Here is a 25,055-nt window from a genome sequence, read left to right on the forward strand (position 1 = left end):
TTCTGCCTGATGCTTTAAAAGCCTGTGATGGAAAAAAAAAATATTTGTTAGCCCAGTATGTAGTTTTGGGACAAACTCCCACTTCAGACACCCATCAGTAGCTACCGGACATTTCTCATAGAAAGTGAGTTCTCAGCACACGCTCAAAATCACCTTTTGGTCTTCATATTTATTAAAAAAAAAAAAAAAGGTGCTACAGAAAGCCTAGAGAGGACCTACTGGATCTATTAGATAGATAGATAGATAGATAGATAGATAGATAGATAGATAGATAGATAGATAGATAGATAGATAGATAGATAGATAGATAGATAGATTATTATATTAGATGGATCTACTCCATGGATTCCAGGTCAGCAGAATATTAGCTATGGGGAAAGAAGAAGATCTGTTGAGTTTAATTCAGTCTTTCTTAAACGTTCCTTCTCGCGGCCCAATCTTGCCCTTCTTATTGTCTTTGAGACCCAGTCCATCCGGTGGGGTTTAGCCCCCCTTCAGCAACTTCAGACGACAGTCACAGCGGACCAATGCCAATTGCTTAAAGTGCCCGTGACGACCAATTGCGAGACACTTTGCAGACTGAACGCGTCCGTTTCCCATTGAATACAATGGCGAGTAAGGACCCTGTGTGACCCACTGAGAAACTTATGATTTAAGGGGAGATATCAGGAGAGCTGCCTCTAAATGTTGAAGAGACCAAAAATTACAAGCCAGTTGATAATTTAGAATTTCTTCTTCCCCACGAACATGGAGGCAGACAGATGCTATCCAAGAGCCAATTTAGCACAGATGTGTGGAGGCGTTTTGACTACACAGAACAAATGAACACAGAAGGCTGCACCTTTAGTGCAACTCAAGTATATTTTGGAAATGGCTGACCTTAAAGGCCTGTGTTAATCAAAACGTTTATTTATGTAAGACATCTAAAGGAATATCAGGTGTGCTAACATGCCATGAATATCCTGTATTAGGTATTACACTTGCTACACAGATGGCACAGACCATACATTTAAAAAAGAATGGTTCATTTAAAATATTCAAAATAGTGTGAAATTATTCAAATGAGCCTCTACAATGTTTTACTATTATCACTTCACCGTAGCACCCCTTTGTATGTTTTATTTGGGCATAAAATAACAGTAGCAGGGAAATGGGATGTCTGGGCAGCAAACTCTGCTACGACTCAGACCCAGATAGAGTAAGTAACCGAAAATGGACGAGTGGACAACAACAAAACACAGTCCAACCAAAAAAAGAAAATCGCAAGTGCAGTAGCACATTCTAGACCAGGGGTAGGCAATGTCGGTCCTGGAGTGCCACAGTATGTGCAGGTTTTTGTTCCAACCCAGTTCCTTAACGAGAACTCAATTATTGCTGATGAAGCACATATTGCTTAAGTGACATTTTAATGCTTCATTTTAGTGGTCTCGCTTGTTAAGGTTCTCCAACCTTAATTGCTTATTTCAATCTTAAACTGCTGCATTCAGTGTTTTAATTGCTCCTTATTAGCAATAAGATGTAAAACAGGGGTAGGCGATGTCGGTCCTGGTGAGCCGCAGTGGCTACAGGTTTTCATTCAACCCAATTGCTTAATTAGAAACCAATCATTGCCAATCTCAGACCTTATTTAATTTTATGGCTTGTTAGTCTGTGCAATGTAAGGCTTTTATATCGTAGATTTTTTTCCTTTCCAAGGATATCATCCAAATGATTTGAAGCCTAAAACAGATCATTTTCAGTCTGTCACATTTTTCTATTAAGTGTTTTATTAAATCAAACCGTGCATGATGAACACACACAGATGTAATTGGAAAAAAGCTAGCTGGAGAACTGCTGGCTGCTTTGTCTTTTACATCTTAATTGCTAATAAGGAGCAATTAAAACACTGAATGCAGCAGTTTAAGATTGAAATAAGCAATTAAGGTGGAGAACCTTAACAAGCGAGACCACTAAAATTAAGCATTAAAATGTCACTTAAGCAATATGTGCTTCATCAGCAATAATTGAGTTCTCGTTAAGGAACTGGGTTGGAACAAAAACCTGCACATACTGTGGCACTCCAGGACCGACATTGCCTACCCCTGGTCTAGACTATAATCCCAAAAACTGTGCAGGCTCCCCGCACCTGAATCAGCCTCATCTAAGATGGCTCTCCAGAATGAATCAAACAAAAACGTTCAGCACATTAATTCCCAGTAACAAATTCTTCCAGATTCTAAAAACCTTCCAAAGAGATGTTCACCAACAGAATGTGATTCAACCCCCCAACCCCATCTTAGGCATTGCTGTCCCACTGAGCTGTAGACGGTGGATCTGTGGACCTCACAACTGCTTTTTCATAGCACACAGCGTCATCTCATGTGACATTACTTTATTTAGAAGTGACATTCAATCCAAGGCTATCTGAGAGACACATTTTGACCAAAATGACGTAATGGCATCCCCGTGACCTAGATGTGAAAGAAGCATGATGGTGCAACTCAATGGCTGCATGTGAAAAACATAACTGTTGAATGCTAAAAATCGTTTTTTTTTTATTTATGTTTTAGCGTTTTAATAGTGTAGCAGACATCATTGAGAACCATCAGTGGTCCCCACTGGTGCTAATTGACAGCCAGAACAACACCAAAGATTCAACCAAACTGAAGCATCCAGTGAAAGTGTAAATGAACTACTGCAAGGTGTGGAAGACCCGAAGCCCACCAACCAACTTCACCTAAATCAGAATGACTCAACAACGACCTACCGCTGGTGGGCTCAGAGCACAAGGACTCTCCTCAAGTGTTCAAAAAGGATTTTAACCGCATGGCACTGCTTGAGTGTTGAACTGAGATGAACTTGAGCAGTGAAGGGCCTACAATGTGCTACAAACTTCTAAAAGACAAATTGTGGCACAAAAGACTGGCATCTTGCCTGCCAACCTTATTCGCTGAAGTAAATCATAAAGGACCAGATAGAAATTGCATGTGTAGGTGGTCTTGAAGTAATGGGACATTTGTCAACACTTTGAATTCACCGTGTGACTAACATTTTAAAAGCTACATTTTACTAATTTATCCAACTTCTTTAATTGTAATTTTCTTTATTTGAGTAATACAGCATGTCCAAGACTGTGTATTATAAATGTGGTTTTGTGTCCTTAGGTTTCACACTTTGGGTTAATTGTATGTAAAGATGTGCAATATGTTCCAGAAAGCAAAATGTTTAGATGTTTTATCAATCTGTACACAAGAAAATTTCTGAAATGCCCACAGCAAGTGAATCTCAATGCCACAGCCGGAATCACCCGAGAGGGTATCACGAGGACCTAAAGCTCAGCTCTTTCCTTGTTTAATTATAATTTCCACCAATGTTGCATTTTTTGTAATACTGTGTGTGTGTACACAACCCACAGCAGCTTTCATTGACAAAAAATATATTTATTATTCTTAATGAAGCAGCATCATGAGAATATCAAATTCCCTTTTTTAACGTGTTCATTAATTGTGTTGTATGCATGGTGGTCTTTATGGGGTGACGTCATAAAAGAAGCTGCCTCTCGTTTTAAAGTGTTCTGTACTCCACACCACGTGAAAAAACTGACAAGCTGCCCTCTAGTGTTCAATACTAGGAATTAAAATTGTTTCATACCATCAAGATTGACGCTCTTATTCACACGTTGTGAAAGAAAAAAAAAAAAAGTCTTGTTTCTAATGAGCCAAACTGGACTGACAGTTGTGACCAATGTGGCACCACTGATGGCCTGGCAGTGGAATCTGTAGACGGCAAGTGATGCACCCTAACTTAACAGTCTGTCCACTTGTGCAATTCACTGATCCAAAAGCACCTAGAAGTTTCTATTCCACTTCTGTATTCTGCTGCATCCCAAAGTGGTTTGTATTGGGTGATACGGGTGAGCCTCCCTGTGATAAACGGCTTCCTGCCTTCTGCTTAGTGTTACAGACATCATTACCTGCAGTGTCACAACTGACAAACCTGCATCCACTTAAAAAAAATATATATATATATTATATGAACAGTAGGATTGTCAACATTTAATACTCTACTCAGTGGTAAGACTGGATCATCACACACACATGACCAGGAGGCAGGGTGGCTGCTTCACAGAAGTTGATACCTGAAATGCCCCCTCTCTGGAGTTGGCCATTCTGCTCAACTTCCTCTCAAAGTGTGAGCTGGTAGACTGACTGGCACTTACTTCTTAACCACCCGTGTCAGATGACCCATTGGACTGTGGCTGCTTCCTGCTCTGCACCCATCTCTGAAAATGAATAGAAGAGTGTGCCCTTTATCAGCTGCTGATGACAATAACATTTTATTTTTTGCTAAGAATCCTTCCATTAAACAATGCCCATTCTAATATATGGGGTGCTGCCTCCTTGCACTAAGGAGACCATGGTGTGTGTCCAGGGGGTCTCTGTGTAGAGTCTTCATGCGTTTCCTCCCACCGTCCAAAGACACGTAAGCTATGAAGTGGCGACACTAAACTGGCCTGAGTGTTCACCCTGTGTGTGCTGTGAGAGGCTCCACCACGACCCTAGTTTGCTTTAAACAGGTTAGAAATTGACACAACATTATAATATACAGTAAGCTATAAGAAAGAGCAAACTCATCTTTCTAATGATATAAACATAACCCCAATTCCAAAAAAAGCGTGCTTTGTAAATTTACTTTGACTTGTGTTCAAACAAAAGCAGTATAAAGATGAGGTTATTCACGTTTCACCAAATCAGCCACCTTGTTTTTGAGGAAGGGCAGACCTGAGTGGGCCGCTTCTCTTCCTGCTTTTGGATGGCTAGAGTTGCAGCCTCACACCTAAGGGCTTCTCTGTGTGTCTTCCCAGTTTCTTCATAACACTGACTTGAAGCAGCTTTGGATTTTCTCCCCCCCCGTTGTTCATGTACTTGACGTGACCAAGTAATTAAGTGTGCACATAACAGCCAAACCACAAGCATCCAGCAACAAAATGTCAACATACTGGCCTCTTTAATGTTTTCAGAGTACCAGTCATTTTCACAATCAAAATATCAATTAGGTACTGGCAAATCAAATGGATTTTATAAAAAAAAATACAAAATATAAATCTATTTACATTTATTACAATTCACAATATACAATATATAAATTCAAAGGGTCTTTCTGAAAATACAATTCCAAAGAAACCTGTAACATGACATTCTAGGCACTTTCTTGGAATGATTATAAAAATATCGCTTTTTATGTACTGCAGTCAAAACTAGTGTTTTCCATTTAGTTTTTTTTTTTAATTGAAACATTTTGTAGAAAAGATTTGCACTGATGCAAAGTCTAGTAAAAAGTATACTGCTGTAGCTTGTAGGCCACCTATAGAAGTTACTCTGCACCCTTGGACTTTTTCACATTTTTGTTACACAACCGACTGCACACTCCAAGAGTCTAAGATGATTCTGACTGAAGCTCTCCAAGAATTCCTTCTTAATCAAGTGACCCAATTCAGATTCACGTCTCATGCAAGGGGGCCCAAGGGCCTCTAGCATTATCACCATCCACCTCCGCTGACCAGAGCTCCTTCTGTCTGCTCCCAGCCCACTCCAGCACTGCCTTAGCAATGAGATGCTGACTGAAACAGGCACCCCCACAGTTTACACCATTTGTTTTTATCAGCTTAGGTTGTCATAATAACAGCATGTCCATAACCACCATCTCTGCACATCAGAGTAAGGATGGTATTTGGAAGCATAAGCTGGCTCAGACTTGGCTCTGCATGTTTTTAATGGTAGCTGAGCTAGTGAAGCAGCCTAGCAGTTTGTCCCACGTCAGTCCCTAACCCCAGACGGCCTATTAGAGGATTTCGTAGGCCTTCTCTCTGCAGAGGGGGACAGCTTGGCCTAAACTGCCAGTTCTTGGTGTCCAACTCAACTACATGCAACATGGATGTTCAAGATCTCAGATATATTATTCTTTACAACCCCAACCCAATCCGATCCTCTGCACTCTGTTCTCACGTCATTTACATTTCAGTTACTTTTAATACTCTAGTTAGCTGTTAGACTTCACCAGGACACACAATCTATGTACAATTGGGCAACTTGCTCCTACTCTAACATACTACTCTGCTTGGCTATCTGGGTAATGCCTGCTACTTGAGAGTACTCAGGATTATTTTAGTCCAAGCACTGTGTTGATTGTGTAAGTCACAGTAAAAAAAATATATACTGCCTGGCCAAAAAAAAAAAAGTCGCCACCTGGATTTAACTAAGCAAATAGGTACGAGCCTCCTATTGGATAATTACTGCATGGGCGATTATCTTACAGCTGGCAACAAGTTATTTAACCCCAACTGGTGCAATGAGTTGCTTCTCATTTCTTAAACAACCATGTCGAAAGACACATCTCGTGGTAGTTGAAAAGATGTTAGTCTGTTTGAGGAGGGTCAAATCATTGGCATGCATCAAGCAGAGAAAACATCTAAGGAGATTGCAGAAACTACTAAAATTGGGTTAGGAACTGTCCAACGCATTATTAAAAACTGGAAGGATAGTGGGGACCCATCATCTTCGAGGAAGAAATGTGGCCGGAAAAAAATCCTGAATGATCGTGATCGGCGATCACTTAAACGTTTGGTGAAATCAAATCGAAGAAAAACAACAGTAGAACTCAGGTCTATGTTTAATAGTGAAAGTAAGAGCATTTCTACACGCAGAATGCGAAGGGAACTCAAGGGATTGGGACTGAACAGCAGTGTGGCCGTAAGAAAACCACTAATCAGTGAGGCAAACCGGAAAAAAGATTGGACTCTGGAGCAATGGAAGAAGGTCATGTGGTCTGATGAGTCCAGATTTACCCTGTTCCAGAGTGATGGGCGCATCAGGGTAAGAAGAGAGGCAGATGAAGTGATGCACCCATCATGCATAGTACCTACTGTACAAGCCTGTGCTATGATCTGGGGTTGCTACAGTTGGTCAGGTCTAGGTTCAGCAACAGTATGTGCTCCAAGAATGAGGTCAGCTGACTACCTGAATTTACTGAATGACCAGGTTATTCAATCAATGGATTTTTTTCTTCCCTGATGGCACGGGCATATTCCAAGATGACAATGCCAGGATTCATCGGGCTCAAATTGTGAAAGAGTGGTTCAGGGAGCATGAGACATCATTTTCACACATGGATTGGCCACCACAGAGTCCAGACCTTAACCCCATTGAGAATCTTTGGGATGTGCTGGAGAAGGCTTTGCACAGCAGTCAGACTACCATCATCAATGCAAGATCTTGGTGAAAAATTAATGCAACACTGGATGGAACTAAATCTTGTGACATTGCAGAAGCTTATCAAAACAATGCCACAGCGAATGCGTGCCGTAATCAAAGCTAAAGGTGGCCCAACGAAATATTAGAGTGTGTGACCTTTTTTTTTGGTGGCGACTTTTTTTTTTGGCCAGGCAGTGTATATCCACAGAAATGTACCAAAATTTCATTTTCTGTGTCGAAAAAGTCCAAGGGAGCTGGTGAAGCAAACCCAAGCTACAGCTTTTTGAGACAACTAGCAAAAGCTGATAAACTAACACTAACAAAACAATAACCGACAATTCATTTTTCCTCCCTGACATTTGAGTAAAAACATATATGAAAAACTGTACAATATTAAACCAAACAGTGTCAAAGGTTTACAAAATAATTTCTATCTTCACACACAGGTTTAAGAGAAATCCAACTCATAATTTAACCGAAATAACCTCCAAAATACAGCATTATTTCAATTACCCGTATGACAGATTTGACACAGTTCTTACTATTTCTGAGATGTGTCCTGTAAAACTACAGCATTTAATACATTAATAATAATTTACACTTTTTTTTGCAAACCTAATAAAGTAAGGACAAACAAGTCTCTTAGTAAAGTTTTGTTATACTGGGCCAGGTTTTTGTAAGATGCACAACAAGGAATAACAGAAAATATCAAAGTTAACTTCAAAAAATAATTGAAGTGAGGGAATTCCAAAATAAATAAATAAAAATCCACCAAAGGTCCATTCTTACACAGAGCTCTTCAGCTACACGGGTTGCTGCTGCCACCACTGACTGCTTACTGAAGGGTTGGCTAATAGCTCAGGCTAACTTGAGAACCAGTCACGGCTCTGGGGGCTTTCACTTGGTAAAATAGGAAAAGACTAACAAATGAATTCAAAGCAATTTAGGACAAAAACAAATTATTTAACTAAATTCAACAAAACAATGCGATATATATTTTTTAATCAAGGACAGAAAAAAAGTTACCTGAGTTACACATCTTCAGAGGGTCAATTATACAAAGTTCACACGCAACCATTACGCATCACACACACTCATTTCCCTTCATTCTAATTTATAAATATTATGAAATACATAAGAAATCACAGGACCATTTTTGATCCAATAAGGGCCTTTTCAAATTAATTACAAATTACTAAATAATTTAAACACAAAAATCAAATACAAAAAGTGAAACACAATCTGCATAGATAACTAAGCGTGTTCACTGTGTCATTCAACCTACTGAATGGAGTTAAGTGATTACAAAATCATTTGCTGCTGTTCATCGCCTGAGCTTCTCAAGTTCACAAACCTCCACTAATAATGGCTTCTGGAATGCTAAAGGGACTACAAATCAGCAACCAAACTGTCGGCATCAGTTACTCAGCCACCTTGTAATGCTCTTATGCCTACAGACTTAGAGTAACAGGTTCCAGTCTCTTGTTGCTTCCATGAGATGTCGCTGGCCATGTCCTATCCACTGCTCCTGGTTGTCAAAGAGTCGACCACAAAACCAGCAGCTGAATGTAGATGTGACATTACTGACAGAGGTAGAGTTCACAACCTTGTATTTATTCCTGCTAGTCTTCTTCAGTTTCAGTTTCAAAACAAACCTCTCTTTCACGGGGCTTATTGCCTTAATCTTGTGCCCTCGAATTGTCTGGTAATCCTGAGAAGTTAAGCTGAGGGAAAAGTTACGCTCTGCCTCAGAAAGTGCTGCTATTGTTCTTTGTGACAAAGCCACTTTTAAAACATGGCCTTTAAACTTGCTTACTGTCTTCATAACATTAACAATTTCAGGAGGATCTGCATCGGGATGATTGAGCACTACCACTGGCTGATTTCGTCGAGGGCACTTTATTACCTGTGTTCGATTAAAAGGCACAAGCCTCAGTGTCCTGACAACGTCCTTTGGTGCCAATGTCTGACCGACTTCGTGACTAAGAACCTCATCACTTTCATTCACATTTTTGTTTAATATTTTTTTTGTCTTTGGGTGCTCCTGAATATTCTCTGCAGTTACAAGCCTCTTTTGCCTCTTCCTCCTGGCAGTCAATAGTGAAGAAGAATCAAGTCTTTGACTATCTGAACGTTTATTTACTGAGTTCATTATTGCAGGTATATCTTTCTCTTTGTTCTGTGCATTTGCACGTAGAGAATATTTAAGTGGGACATCTACAGTACACGCCAAACGCTTAGAAGCCCTGCTGTTTGGAGGGAGATGTTCAGTTGAACTTTGGTTTTGAGACATCAGCATACTAGAAGCTGCTAAAGTATCTGCTGCCATAACTATTGACCTGTTTGCTTGTGTTACAGTTTGAAGAACAGCATGTGACATGTCAGCAGTCAGCACTGATGCTCCTCTCCTCAATGGCTCTCCTCTACCACAGACAGAGTTAGGTTTAGCGGTGCTTCTAACAATTTTCAACAAAACTTTCTGTGCATTGCTCCCACTTTCTTGTGTAGAGGGTTCCCGATTGATCATCAGTCCTGTAGCTTGACTGTTTAGGAGTAAATTTGATTTAATGGGAGTTAAACACTTTAACAAAAATGCTTGTTGTTTGTTGGATGAACAACCCTTCACTACTGCAGCTGTTCCTGTGGACACCTGTGGCTTCACAAGGAAACATGTTGGCACTTTTGAAGCTGTTTCAGTGCAAAGTGATGGTACCGACTTAGAAACGACAAGTGAACCTTTAAGTGGTTTACCATTCAGCAAAATGTGTCCTGTGCCAGAACTTTTTTGCAGTCTCGAAGGAAACATCCTTTTCCCAGCACCTTGAAGTGTGACACCACTTACAGAATCAGACTTATTTTCGCTTTTGACTGAAGAAAAAGCCTGTAATCTTCCATTATTGACTGCAAACTTTAATCCAGGGGCGCTCTCGGGTTTTTCACTTTCATTTATTTGAGAAAGTGAGGTTCCGCGAATTAACTTGAATCCTGAGCGGTTTCCAAACTGAAAGGGAATACTTGACCCATTTGAAGAAGGATGAAGTAAAATGTGTTTGCTTTCAGGCAAATTCAATGACTGAATCAGTTCAACAGATCCACTAGGTCTCCCGTGTTCCTTTTCCAACTGTTGATGTATTATTGCATTAGAATGCTTTCCCAGTATTTGGTCCAATGAAGCAGATGTTGCAGGAGAGCCTTTCCTTGTCCCAGAATACATACAACCCTTCTTGTTAACTTCAGGCATTAATGATTTCTTCCTTTCCTTTTCAATAACCCTCTCTACTATTTGGCTGACATCCAAATCTGAACCTTCAGAGTCGCATTCATTTTTTAATGAAAATACAGATGTAATTTTGGGCATTAAGGGGGAATTATCATGAGAACACATTTCATCTGAAGGTTCAGCATACCGTCCAGAATTTAATTGTGATGCTACATGATTAATTTCTTCTACTTCTTCATTCTCTGACACCTCATAAGCTTCAGGATGTTTGTGGCCTGAGAAATGTTGACTATACTTTTTGACATGCAAGTCAGAGCAGACAGCTGACCGTCCTGGGCTTGTACCTCTTGCATGTATGGTTTCAGATACCAGAATGCTACAAGGGTTCTGTATTTCATTACATTCTGTCATGCCAAACAGGGATTCTGGATGCAGTGATAGACCGCGGTTAAGTGCTGTATCCTTGGAGTAATTATGAAAGCTAAATACTTGCCTGCTTTCTGGGTTCGGTAAACATGAATCTTCATCCATGTTTTCAACAGTTATTGAAACATTTCCAGACTGCTGCCAAACATCAGGAAACACATGTAAATCGTTTTTTTCTTGCTTCACCATGATTTTATGAAACTGTGAAGCACCTGATGAATGAGTGGTCATATCTGTCAATTCTGTAACTGTATGGCTAATCATAGGAGCAGACTCTGTTAATGATACTGCCGGAGTATAGGGTTCACTCTTGATTTTGTGGAACATAGTACTTGGTTCTTTTACTGTATCTGGATTCAGGTCACCACGAACTCTATGAATCTTGCCCAATGAAAAGTTTCTTCTCAGCTGCTGACTGCTTTGCTCCTGTGGAACCCCTTTAGTCATAACTCCAACTGTATCCTCATGTGTTCTATTTAGTAAATCACTTTCAGATTCACCTGAAATGGAAGACTGTAGTGAGGGTGTTGAATGTTCTGCCTTGGCTACAGGAACTACTTTTAGCACTAGATGTTTTTTCCCACCAACCATCTTGAATCCCATGAACTTAGTGGTACAATTAGGAGGAACTGATATTTTGTTTTTCAAATACAATACAGATGATCCATTGATGTTAGACTTTAGTAAGCCAGAATTATGATTCTGAGTGCTTTCCATTGTAATTTGAGAGAGAACACAGTCTGAAGCATTTGGTGGTTCATTCTTTACTATACAGGAGGATGCAGTCCTTCCTTTTTCATTATTTGCAGTTCTACCCAAAAAAGGAGGAGTTTCACGTGCAGTGATTTTAGGTATATTTAACCTTTCGCACTCTCCAGCCACATCATTTCCAGATATATCCTGAGGATCTTTGGTCTGCCACAGTACCTCATTCAATGGTACAGTCGAACTTCTCTTCAACATAAATTTCAGGCCCGCTGAGTTATTTAGTGCACATTTAGCAACATCCTCTTTTTGAAGATAATTAGGCGATTGCTCAAACTGATCACTGTGCAAAGAATATATGTGCTTTATAACATAATCTTTACGTGTTGCCCCATAATCGCAAAACTGACAATTAAATGGAAAAGCTCCAGTATGAACCAGTAGGTGCTTCTGAAATTCACCTTTTGTATAGCTTACATGTTGACATTTCCCACATCTATACTGGATTTCATTATGGCGGTGTATGTGCTGTACAAATGTTCCTACATCCTTTGTAGAAAACTTGCACTTTTCACAACGGAAATATCCATTTACACAGTGTCTCATAGTAAAATGTCTTGTTAACTGAAGAAGAGTATACTGAACATCATCTTTGCAAACATCACACTTTACTAGTGTGTTGCGGTGAATCAGCCGATGCTGTTGAAGAATCTGGAAATCATTAGCTGAGAAGCTGCACAAATTGCATGGATATATAGGCAGAAATCCATAATGGTTTGATTTATAATGCTTCATTAAGTCATTTGGACTGAACAAAGTATTCCCTTCACATTCACTACATCTGAACTGGAGTACTTTTGCAGAAAGTACTGCTTTTTCTGGGGTTCTTGGATGCACTGGCTGTATTTCACTAATATCCATGCTCTCGTTATTATATAGGTTCTTAAATGATTTCCTTGCTGTCTGGGATACAATAGACCGCTCAGCTTGATCTGTAGCAAGTGATCGCAAAACTGGATGCATACTTAAATTCACCTCAGGCCCCTCAACATCATTTGTTCCTTGAGTCAGACAAATCAATACATGGTCTTCATCTTCTGATGATGTTGTTCTGCTCCATTCCATAATTAACCTTGTAACGAGAAACAGTCATGTTATCCACCCATTCACAAAATTGTGATAAAATGCAAAAGTAAATCATTAAAAATGAAATACTTAAAGTATGTTTATAATTACAATTGCATTAACAAGGTATAAGTTGTCATTGAGAAGTAACATTATATCTGTACATTTCATTATTTGGGCTGCACGTCTGATGTAAAATGAGTACATGCACTGACATAATACACGTCAGCAAAAGTAGACAATGGAAGCTAGGTAACCAATCACTCAGAATTAAGACTAAGCTCTCGGATTCTGAGAGAATATTTCTGCAGCAATGCTATTCATCTAAGTGTAGTCATTAATGATTAAAACAATATATATATATATATATATATATATATATATATATATATATATTAATTAGTGTTAGTCTTTAGATAGAAAGCATCAGCACTATGTATTAATGTTTACCTGTAGATAGAGAGAAGACCATACAGGAAAAAGTTACAAGCACAGTCTAGACATAATTTCTAGTTACTAACAAGTTGGTTACTCACAGGGCGAAAAAACCCTCATAAAAGCTAGCCTCCAAGCTGCAGTCATTGAATAGTATCTATAAAAAGGACAATGTTGCTACACTGCAAGAACATCAGCTCAGGTTCATAATCATTGCAGGATAAGAAATGAGCCCTGCTTCAAGACAACAGGCAGCGATAAAAACTGGGCACTCTGAATTAATTTTAACCTAATTCAGCTTAATGTTTCCATCCATTACTGAGAACCTAATAAAACATCAATCTTCATCATTTTCATACTGGTACAGATCTATGTCTCTCTCATTTTCAGTTGATATCCACAATTAGACATTTACCAAATAACACTTAAAGCCAGCTTTGACTAGACACAGAGACTCCCAATTAGATTAATGCACTAAAACAACTGCTTTCTAAATACCCATAAGCAAGGTGATTCACAACCATTGCTGCAATGACTGCTACACAGTATAAATATGTTAGCAATTTTAAAATCTTTAATTATCCTTCATAAAAGAGGAAAACAAATTCAATTAGTTGCAGGGGACTTGTGCAGACAGTAAAATGAGACTATCAACTTTTATCTCAGAAGACCTAACAATTAGTTTTGTGGTGTTCAGCCAACAATGTAGGCCTTCTCAAAGCCTGCTTTTTCTAGCAAAGAAAAATAAAGAAATTTCCGCACTGTACAGAAATTAATTTTACACAGAAATTTGTTATTCATAGACTTTTCAAACAGATCTACCTCCAGGCTATAATTAATTCACAACCATGAACCATGATCACATAAAGCCAACAATTCTTGTATTGGCTTCCAGCTATTATAGGCCAAATTTTAAATTGTCTATCAATATTATCACTATACTAGCTGTGTTACTCGGCTAAGTCAATATCAGTTGGCCTCAGTTATACTGCCACTAGTTAATCGGGTGTATGTAACTCAGAACTTTTCTGCATAAAATACTTGCATTCATTATTTTATTAACCTGTGGCTTATTATATTAGTTCACTTAAGTTGCTTACTGTGGAACATGCTACATACAAGTTCTCGTGCTGGTGTTTAGAGTTTGCACCAGAACACTGTATTAAAGCAATATTAGACACTGCTACAAAGGTAATTTAAAGCTGATTCACTCAAAGCTAAAAACTGCTAAAAAATTTTAGCATCAAAGCTTAAAATTAGTACTGCCTTAGTATATATTGAAATAAACAACTACCAACAAAAAAAAAAAAATTTAAAACTAAATTTACTAATTATTTTTACTCACTCAAAAGCACTGTTCTGTTTTCTTCTTAATCACGTTCTGAAAAACTGCACCTCCGTCAGATATAGAAAAAAAACTGCATTTCATTCTGTTCAGCTGTGGCTTGGCTCCATTGTTTTTTCTTTTCCTTTTTTCACTTGTTTTTTTTTTTGTTTTACTTCAAAAAGCATTAACACTGATCATTGATTGGTATTTTAAACTAAATAACAATATACAGGTGGACAACAGTGCTGGCTGTTTCAATAATGCAATGCACTGATTAAAAAAATATATAGTGTAATCAGTTTATTTCAAGGTTATTTTTCCCTATAACACACACTAGGTCCTCTGAAACGAACAACCATGCTGTGCAATATTTTTCCCGTTTATAACTTCTCTCATCAAAGGGGGAAGTACCATGGAGTCTGTGGATCATCAATAAACTTAAAACTGGGTCCCAAGGACACAAAGGTTTAGAAAAACTGCTCTAAGGTAAACGCCATAATTCACTGACACAATGAAAATTGTTATTCTGAAGTGGTTGAGGAGAAAAAAAAAAAGTTTCTACCTTTGATGACACAGGACTTTTCTCAATGCTCCTATTTAAACTTTGTGAGCACTACTGAAATATTCTGGAGCAGCACACTGGCTGATGGGAAACAGTTTTCACTTTGATATATGCACAAGATTGCAAGGAAAAATGAAGTTGTGGACGGTAGCTGTCTAATTTTATTTTTTCTACAATTTCAACAAATGTCAGTTAAATCTGTCAATAGCCATTTTTGAGATTTTGGGGTATTACATTTTTCTTATTTTTGTTTTACCCCTAAATATTGATATATCAAAATGACATTTCTTAGTGGACATCTAAGTGGACTTAGATGTTCAATTCTGTCAAATGTCAGCTTTTTAGGTAAACGGGAAATAGTGTTATTGTTGATGACTGAGTGTGCGAGTCAGTCAGTCAACTTTGCATTATATATATATTTATTTCAACTAACAACTACAATTTCAGGCTTTCTCAAAATCCCAGTGATGAAAAAGACAACTTACTACGGGGGGTTCACTTGAAAGACCTCCAAACTGTGGAATAAAATGACTGCTAGTAGAAAAGAAGCATACCAGCCTATGTGTTTAAATTCAGGCCGCATACTAAAAATGTGAACAATATGCTTCTTTAAATAAAATTATTGTTGACAGCTGTTACTAACCTTTTTCAATTTTTTTTATGAACTTCTTTTTGACTTGGTGCCAACTGCTGCCTTATCCAAATTGCTATACCTTGTGGTGGAATGAGATCAACAGTAACAGACAGTCCACCAGAACTTATTATTATACTAATGTTATCAAATCCTGCGTGTGCCGTACATCACTGTAGGATGATTGCGAGACAGATGGCAATGAGACTTTGATCATCTCAAAACACAGTAAACCTTACAAACGTTTATCTTCAACAGAGCCATTATTAACAGTTTTACCCTTTCCCTTTCTCCCCTAACGACTGATTACATCGTCTACCAGTCTTATGTTTTACTAGCATTAATGTATTATATTGGTATCACATCCTATTTTCTGCTCCACTTGGTTTTATAATCAGTGGGTCATTTTACCTTAATTATCTGGTCATTTTTTTCTTCTTTTATCATGCATTTGAATAAAAAGAAAAATCACAGTAGTTTCAGATTAACATTTATAAGAAATTTAGACATGTTATACATAAAGTGTATTATTATATTTTTGCCACCACTTGCTAACTCTCTTTGGTTATGTTCATATTAAATAAACCTTTTACCTGTGGTCTTTCCTTTAACTGTGTCCTCCGATATAATGACCACTAAGAAATGGAGCAGACACTGTTGCGAACATCACTTAATGCTAAAAGGTTACAGGTACTTCAGTGTCAGAGCCACTAGTGAGGACATTAGTAAATATCTTATATAACTAGGACACTTGGAAATCCTTTAAATCAGACGGATAAAAAACCCAATGAAATGATCCCAATGGAAAATGTATTAATGCTTGCTAAATACCAATTAAAATTTAGCAAAATAAACTTTGTAAATTTTAGACACTAAGATGCAGGAATTGGGAAATAACAATTTGCTTAAATTAGGAAAGGAGTTCTGTTAGAAGCATAACTGATTGGAACAAAAACCTTCAGTCACTGGGGACTCCCAGGATTAAACTTCAGAACCACTGCTCCACAATAAGGCTGGTGTAACTGTATACTGTCAGTATAGGTTTTTGTTGGCTTTTGAAAAACATAAATGGCCAAATGACATACCTCTACACTGAACACAAACTATCGTGCAGTATGTACACAAAGTACATACATACAGTTTTGTTATGTTAAATTCTAATACTCTTGGACAATTCTTAAAGAATCAAACAACACTGTTCCAACTTCTAAGTGTTCCACATAAGCACATCCTATCAGGTCATACTCCTACAAGCACCCTCCAGATCATCATAGTTCATGCATGCTTGATTGTGCTTTACTTGGTCTAAAGAGTGGCAACCAAAGCAACTGCAAAGTGCTTATACTCATTTTTGTGCTGACAGTTGAAAGATGTACAGTGGATTCAGAAAGTTTTCGGACCTCTTAACTCTCTGAATACTTTTTTGCATTGTAGATTTAATTTTAAATGGATAAATTTGCCATTTGTGCCCAACAAACTACACTCAATTACCCATAATGACAAAGTAAAAATGTTTTTCTGAACATTTTCAAATTTATCAACAATCAAAAACTAAAATCTCTCATTCATACAAGTATTCACACCTTTTATTGTGCCACTCCAAATTGTGGTAAGAAGCATCCGATTTGCTTTAATTATCCTTGAGATGTGTCCAGAACATGACTAGAGTCCAAACTGAACTAATTGGACAAAGATTAGAAAGGCACACGTCTGTGTGTAAAAGGTCCCAAAATTCACACTGACATCAGGATGAAATCCAACAGACTTCTCTGTAGACCTTTGCTATGAAATTATGGTAAATAAAGATTAGGGCGGGGGTATAAAACCATTTCTAAAATCTGAGCATTCCCAGAAGCACAGTGACCTCAACAAGTGAAATGAAAGAGTTGGCCACCTAACCAAACCAGGCAAGAAGTGCCTTGGTCAGGAAGGAGACAAAGAAACTAACTGTCACTTTAACAAAGCTTTAGGAGTCTCCTGTTGGAAAGACAACCATCTAAACAGCTCTACATCAATCAGGCATTTTTGGCAGAGTGGTAAACGTCTGCTTGGAGTTTTTCAAACAGCATTTAAAGGACTTTGAGAGCAATAGAAAAAAAGATTATTTAGTCTGATGATATAAAAATTGATCTCTATGGAAAGAATGGTGGTGGCAGCATCATTCTATGTGGAGGCTACTAAGCAGCAGTGACTTAAACTCACCAAATCAGTGCAACTGATCTTGAGAGGATCGGTCAGGAATAATGATATAGCCTACTGCTATTCACATGTGCAAAGCTTGTAGAGAGACTACCCCCAAGAAGTCTCAAAGCTGTAACTGATGCCAAAGGGGCTGCTACAAAGTACTAAAATAAAGGTTTAAACACTTGTACATAGGAGAGATTTCAGTTATTCATTTTTTAATAAATTTGGAAACCTTTCTGAAAACATGTTTTAACTTTGTCATTATAGGCTACTGAATGTGGATTGATGGGTAAAAATGGCAAATTTATCCATTTACAATTAAATCTACAACACAATAAAGTGTTCAGAAAGTGAATGGGTCTAAATATTTTCTGAATCCACTGTACTCTTGCACAAATGAGTTAAGGACTCTTGGAAATTCAACTGTTTAAAATGTCTCTTGGGATGCTCCTCAAAATTTTCTACTCATCATTAATCTCCTGGAAGTACATCTGCAGTGACTCCATTAACTGCCAAACTGCTATAGTTTATTTAGATGTCTGGATATTATCTCGACTTCGAACTGACTAATTAGAAATTGCCTGAATCCTTTATTTCAAAATTGTGTTCTCCTTAGTGTGTTAACTTCGACTTTATTTCAATGCAGTTTTACTAATAATATCCACCAATAATGTTGATAAACAACATGCTGGTTATTACCATAAAATGTAATAGTTTGATCTGTGAAAAATGTAAATTTTTTGCTGTGTTCCATTTAAAACAAACCTTGCTGTGGACAGCATTACATGACCAAGCCTCTTGCAGCACAAAGAAGTGTAATCCCATAAAGCAAAAATATACTGCTCAAAAAATTAAAGGAACATGTTGTATTCAGAGTATAACATCAAGTCAATGAAACTTCTGGGCTATTGATCTGGTCAGTTAAGTAGCAGAGGGGGTTTTTAATCAGAGTCAGCTGCTTTGGTGTTAATGAAATTAACAACAGGTGTACTAGAGGGGCAACAATGAGACGACCCCCAAAACAGGAATGGTTTAACAGGTGGAAGCCACTGACATTTTTCCCTCCTCATCTTTTCTGTTTTTTCACTAGTTTTACATTTGGCTGTGGTCAGTGTCACTACTGGTAACATGAGGCAATACCTGGACCCTACAGAGGTTGCACAGGTAATCCAACTTCTCCAGGATGGCACATCAATACGTGCCATTGCCAGAAGGTTTGCGGTGTTTCCCAGCACAGTTTCAAGGGCATGGAGGAGATTCAAGGAAACAGGAAGTTACTGTAGGAGAGCTGGACAGGGCCGTAGAAGGTCCTTAACCTATCAGCAACACTGGTATCTGCTCCTTTGGGCAAGGAGGAACAGGATGAGCACTGCCAGAGCCATACAAAATTACCTCCAGCAGGCCACTGGTGTGAATGCCTGACCAAACAATCAGAAACAGACTTCATGAGGGTGACCTGAGGGCCCGACATCCTCTAGTGGGCCCTGTGCTCACTGCCCGGCACCTTGGAGCTCGATTGGCATTTGCCATAGAATACCAGAATTGACAGGTCCAGATGAGAGCAGGTTCACCCTGAGCACATGTGACAGATGTGAAAGGGTCTGGAGAAGCCGTGGAGAACATTATGCTCCCTGTAACATCATTCAGCATAACTGGTTTGGTGGTGGGTCAGTAATGGTCTGGGGTGGCATATCCATGAGGGACGCACAGACCTCTACAGGCTAGACAATGGCACCTTGACTGCCATTAGGTATCTGGATGAAATCAGACCCTATGCTGGTGAAGTGGGTCCTGGGTCCCTCCTGGTGCATGACAATGCCCGGCCTCATGTGGCAAGAGTATGCAGGCAGTTCCTGGAGGATGAAGGAATTGATATCATTGACTGGCCCCCATGCTCGCTTGACCTAAATCTAATAGAACACCTTTGGGACATTATGTTTCAGTCCATCCAGCGCCGCCAGGTTGCACCTCAAAGTGTTCAGAGCTCAGTGAAGCCCTGGTCCAGATCTGGGAGGAGATCCCCTAGGACACCATCTGTCGTCTCATTAGGAGCATACCCCAACATTGTCAGGCATGCATACAAGCACGTGGGAGCCATACAAACTATTGAGTACAATTTTGAGTTGCTGCAATGAAATTTTGGCAAAATGGACTAGCCTGCCAAATCATTTTTTCACTTTTGATTTTCAGGGTGTCTTTGAATTCAGCCCTCTGTAGGTTGATAATTTTCATTTCCATCAAATGATGTGGCATCCTTTCGTTCCTAACACATTACCCAGTCCATATCAGTATAGATATCCAGCATGGCTTTTTTTCCCATTGAGATCTGATGTGTTTTCAAAGTGTTCCTTTTATTGTTTGGAGCAGTTTAGATTAGCATAGGTGTGTAATGCGTATGGCATATGAAATTGTTTATGACAAAAAGAAAATAGTGTTAAATGTGCTTCTTCACTCTTTCTTTAACACTAGAATTACCAGAGCCTACGAAAAAACTTGTAGATCCGTCCCACCTTAAATCGCTTCTTAAATCCTTTCGCACCTCTCCGCCATCGTCTTTTGTCATCTAAATGTACAAGCTGCAAGTAGCCGGCTATTCCATCCCCCCACTGACTTAGAACGTGCACAAATTTCTCCCAGCTCATGCCTTGATTGATTATCTGGGAGTGAAGTGGAGTTTTAGAGTGGAAATAATAAATCATTATTTGGAACACACGCATTTCATTTGTGTTCCGTTTTCTACAGTAATCTGTGTAAACACATTTTTAAAACAGAAACTTTTTTCATATTCTAGTAGTAAATGACAAAATGTAGGCATAAACTATATAATGTATGAAGCCTGAAGTCCAAATATCAAAGAAACACTTTCACGAAAGGTACAAATATAATGGAACAAGTGCGCTTTTAATCAAAAAAACAACTGCAGAAAAAAAAGCCGCCTTAGTGTGTGACACTAACACTTATTTGCAACGACTGCTGCTGTGGCGCAACAGTATCAGTTGCTGACTGGCAATCAACAGGTCACGAGTTCGATCCTGCACGACTCTCTTTTGAGAAGTGAACTGATCTTATTTTTAATGTTTTAGAATAAAATGATACATTTGATTTAAGTCTGTAACAGCCGGTGTAATTTATGATATTTGTAAAGGTTAGCTTTGTTTTTGTTTTTTTATTCACTTTTCATTCTTCCTACCCCATCTGACACTGCTGTTTTCACATAAAGACGCGCTATAGCTCTGCAGTGTATCACGATACATACGTCCACGTGTTTTTTTTCCCCCAATCTTGCCAGCCCCCACACGTTGCTGTATGCTGTTTCTTTTGTACTCCAGGACATGCAGAGGAAAGCATAGTAAAGAGTATTAACTTCAGCACTACATGCAATCATCAGACACTCCCCATCTGACACTGCTGTTTTCACATAAAGACGCGCTATAGCTCACCCAAGGAGCACCCTTCCTACATTTACATGTGTACTTGTTGCAGTGTACACACGTCTCTGTGCTATGGTTTCTATTACACTGAGCAAGCACCTGTAATTTGCAGCTCTATTCATTATCTCAAAACACCACACACATTCACAGTAACTCCCAGTTATGTCCACCACTCACACCCACGCCCACAACCATACAGAACTGATTCCACATCAGAGAATTTCCAGTTCCAGTATAAATTCACAAACAATCTGACGCTGTTCGTTTTCAAATAATATTGCATTAGTGCGATGATGTTTTCACATATATTGTCTTTCTTTCTGGTGTGTAATAGAAGCCACAGCATAGAGAGAAGTGAATACATTGTAACAGGTACACACGTTGTAAATGTAAGAAAGACGATCCTTGCGTGGGTGTGAACTGTGAACTGTTAACATTTGAATCTGATGATTGCATATAGCACTGTCTTACTCAGTGCGCTTATTCAGTGCGCGCAAGAACATGCAGTTCCAGTTGCTGTGTGCTACAACATGCTGGTGGTGATCAACACACATTTTAAAAAAAGAAAGAGACAAATATATGTGACGTTTTGAAGAAATCGTTTTCTGATGACGCGAATAGTACCAATCAGAAATCATAATCGCACTAGTACAATATTATTTGAAAATGAACAGCATCAGATTGGGTGTGAATTTATACTGTGGCGCTGTTAGAGTCAGATCAGAATCTGAATAAGCTCCTGTTCTGACTCTAAGTAAAAATGTATGAATTAATCAACAGAAATAACCGCGATCGACATTTTAAACTTAACGATTTACAGTGCATGCCAATTTATAAATTTTATGTCCATTTGAGGTTACAAAGAAAAAAAAAAAAACTTCCTCCCCACAGGGGGATCGAACTCGGGTCTGTAATGCACGGCAAGGCTGCTGTAGCACTAAGTCAGCAAATCTTACTGCTACGCCACGGAAGGTGTTGTAGCATCGTTGAACCTTTTGTGAAAGTGTTTATTTGATGTTTGGACGTCAGCCTTCACAAATGCTATAGTTTATGCCACATTTTGTAACATTTATTACTAAAATATGAAAAAGTTTCTGTTTTAACAATGTGTTTACACAGATTACTGTAGAAACGGAACACGCATGAAATGTGTGTGTTCCAAATAACGATCTATTATTTCCACTGTAAAACTCTAGCAGTTCAGTCACTCCCAGATAATCAAACAAGGCATGAGCTGGGAAAACTTAGTGAACGTTCTGTGACGGTGGGGGATGGAATAGCCGGCTGCTTGCTGGCTCGTCTTAATCGGCTCATTTAGAAGACAAAAGAGAGGTGAGAACGGTTTTAAGGTGGGCCGGATCTACGAGTTTTTTTCGTAGACTCTGGTAATTCTAGTGTTAATTATGTTCCCTAGTTCCTGTAAAGAGCTCTAAAATTTAATATAAATCTGGGTTTGAATGCTTTTGTTAACTTGGAGGTGGGGAGAGCCAGGCCCGTTATCTTATCCAGATGAAAGAGTGGGTGCAGTAAAACTGCAATAGTGATTTTTTACATATTTGAAAAGGATGCTTCATTATTACATAGTTGCCTGTCCACTTAAATGCTAACAGCAAAACTCAAGATCTACTTACACAACCAAAATTATAAATAAGCTGTTCATTAAAGTGATGTACTAAAAAAAAAAAAGATGATCTAAAAAAATCCTGCAATGTGTCCTAACGGTGTCTGGAGTAACATAATGCTGCCTTTAAACTTTATGAATTTAATTCAATTTTGAAAAGTAGTATTTTAACATTAATGGAAAGATATTCAAAATATGTATATAAAAGTGAAAACACTAAATAAGACAATAAATAAAACATTAAAATAAGATACTCATAGATTACATTTTTGTCAGACCCATGTATAGTCATGGTATCTTTAATGAGAAAACTGGAGCCTACTTTATGGGCATGAATTTTCTCAAATCATGAAGAAAGGTTTTTATACAGTATGTCTTCATCAATTGTTTGAACACAATACTAAACAAAACCAAGAAGACAGAAATGCTAAATTAACTGTACCTCACAGCTCCATCAGACTGCATTCAAATAACAATCTCTGCATAAACTTTACATATGCTATATACCCCCATCCTGTACACATGTAAATTAATTTGATTGACAGCTCTCAAAAGAGCCTGTGCAAGTCCTAGGCGTGTGTGCACCATTAAACTGGCAGGACAGTTAACTAGTTAAAAAATTAGGTTTTATACACTTCATTAGACACATCTGTCCATTAATGCAAATAGCCTGCTAACTCCAAACAGCAAATTGTGTGGCTGTAACAAAATATATATGGCATGCACTCATGGTCAACCGAACATTCAAATGAGCAAGATGTATAAGCTAAACTCCTTTGAATGTTTAATGACTGTTAGTTTTGTGCCTGCATCTCAGAAACAGTTGCCCTCTTGGGATATTCCTGTACCTCATTCTATTACGGTTTACACAAAATTGGATGATAAATGATAAATGCAATCCAATCTGTGCATAAAAACACCTTGCTAAGAAAAAGGTCAGAGAAGAATATCCAGGCTTATTCAAACTAACCACTGAAAGGCAACCAATAAAGTAAAAGCTCTTAAAAACCTTGGTGTATTGGCACTAGAACAATATCAGAAGACCACTTTCATTTAGTTAAGAATAATAGGCATTGATATTCCCATTAATGAAACCTAAACAAAACATTATTCCAAACAGCATTCCAAAAAATAAGCAAAGTGAGAACTCCCTGAAAAAATACACTTTCGAAGTTTTGAAATAGGTGGATGACATACAGTCAGCATCAGAAGATATCACAAATAAATATAAAACAAGACTATAGGTGTGGGTAACCTCACTGCACGCAAAAGGAATGTCAAAAATAAAAAATGTTTTTTAAAAATATTTGCTTAAATGTGTTGTAGGTTAAAATTACAAACTACAACACAGAACACTTCTTATTTGATTCTTGCATTCTTTTTAAAAATATATACTGGAAGACTTGAACTGTTAAATTATCACATGAAAATTTATTTCTTTCACAGACAGTAAAACTGTATGTATTAAGTTGACTGGTGCAACATGAATGACATATAATTTGACCACTACAAGAAAAAATGTTTTTATACTTGCAAATTTGTATCCATGTGGTCATTTTTGGCGAGTAACACAAAACTAATAAAATGTGAAAAAGACTAAAAATTAATTGCTGAAAATTTTAAACTAAACAAAAAATAAAAATGAACAAAAACATAAATAAAAACAAAAATTATAAAATTAAAAACTAAACAAAAAGAAAATTAAATCAAAAACTAAATAAGGACTAAAAACTAAAAAAATATAAACTAGAAAAACACTAACAGTAGGCAAAGGATGGACAAAACTTCAAGTCTCGATTTTGCTGCAGTATGCAGATGGTATAAACAGCAAGAATCCATTGATCCATCCTAACTTGTGCCAAGAACATAGAAATGCTGGCTGTACTATAATCCAATAGGGAATGTTTTCTTATCCTCTTAATAGTAACCAAGAGTCACTTGAGTATTGAGCATTGTTACTGGCCATATAATATATTCCTTTATGGTACTCTTTTTCAAATAGATACATCCACCAATCTACACACAAAGCAGGCATCACTTCAAAACAATTTAAACATCAATTTACTCCAAAGACTAGCACTGTCCTTTGATCACAATGTAAAAGACCACCTTTGGAATGTGCTGGATTGAAAGATTTGCAGCATGAACATGTAGCCCAA

General features: G+C 38.0%; 3 protein-coding genes across 52 annotated transcripts in view; 1 reads left to right on the forward strand and 2 right to left on the reverse strand.

Annotated features, from left to right (window-relative positions):
- blnk (B cell linker) overlaps positions 1-25,055 on the forward strand; it is a 374,165-nt gene that overhangs the window by 250,964 nt on the left and 98,146 nt on the right. The window contains exon 26 of one of the 50 annotated variants that reach the window (XM_051923818.1): positions 2,550-3,636. The exons of the other annotated variants lie outside the window; for them this stretch is intronic. Within the exon in view, the coding sequence (XP_051779778.1) occupies positions 2,550-2,666 (117 nt within the window). The 3' untranslated portion in view covers positions 2,667-3,636. Of the gene's footprint in view, positions 1-2,549; positions 3,637-25,055 lie in introns of those variants that run through there. 50 annotated transcript variants of the gene reach the window in all.
- LOC127526841 (zinc finger protein 518A-like) overlaps positions 5,080-25,055 on the reverse strand; it is a 148,980-nt gene continuing 129,004 nt past the window's right edge. Inside the window, exon 3 of the transcript XR_007934281.1 lies at positions 5,080-7,829. The gene's annotated coding sequence lies outside the window, so the exon portion shown is untranslated. The remainder of the gene's footprint in view (positions 7,830-25,055) is intronic.
- Positions 5,080-25,055, reverse strand: part of LOC114646932 (zinc finger protein 518A) — a 29,403-nt gene continuing 9,427 nt past the window's right edge. Inside the window, exon 2 of the mRNA XM_028795342.2 lies at positions 5,080-12,712. Coding sequence (XP_028651175.2) covers positions 8,689-12,705 — 4,017 coding nt within the window. The 5' untranslated portion in view covers positions 12,706-12,712 and the 3' untranslated portion in view covers positions 5,080-8,688. The remainder of the gene's footprint in view (positions 12,713-25,055) is intronic.

The sequence above is a fragment of the Erpetoichthys calabaricus genome, chromosome 2 (genome assembly GCF_900747795.2).
Source record: "Erpetoichthys calabaricus chromosome 2, fErpCal1.3, whole genome shotgun sequence".
NCBI classification, from domain to species: Eukaryota; Metazoa; Chordata; class Cladistia; order Polypteriformes; family Polypteridae; genus Erpetoichthys; species Erpetoichthys calabaricus.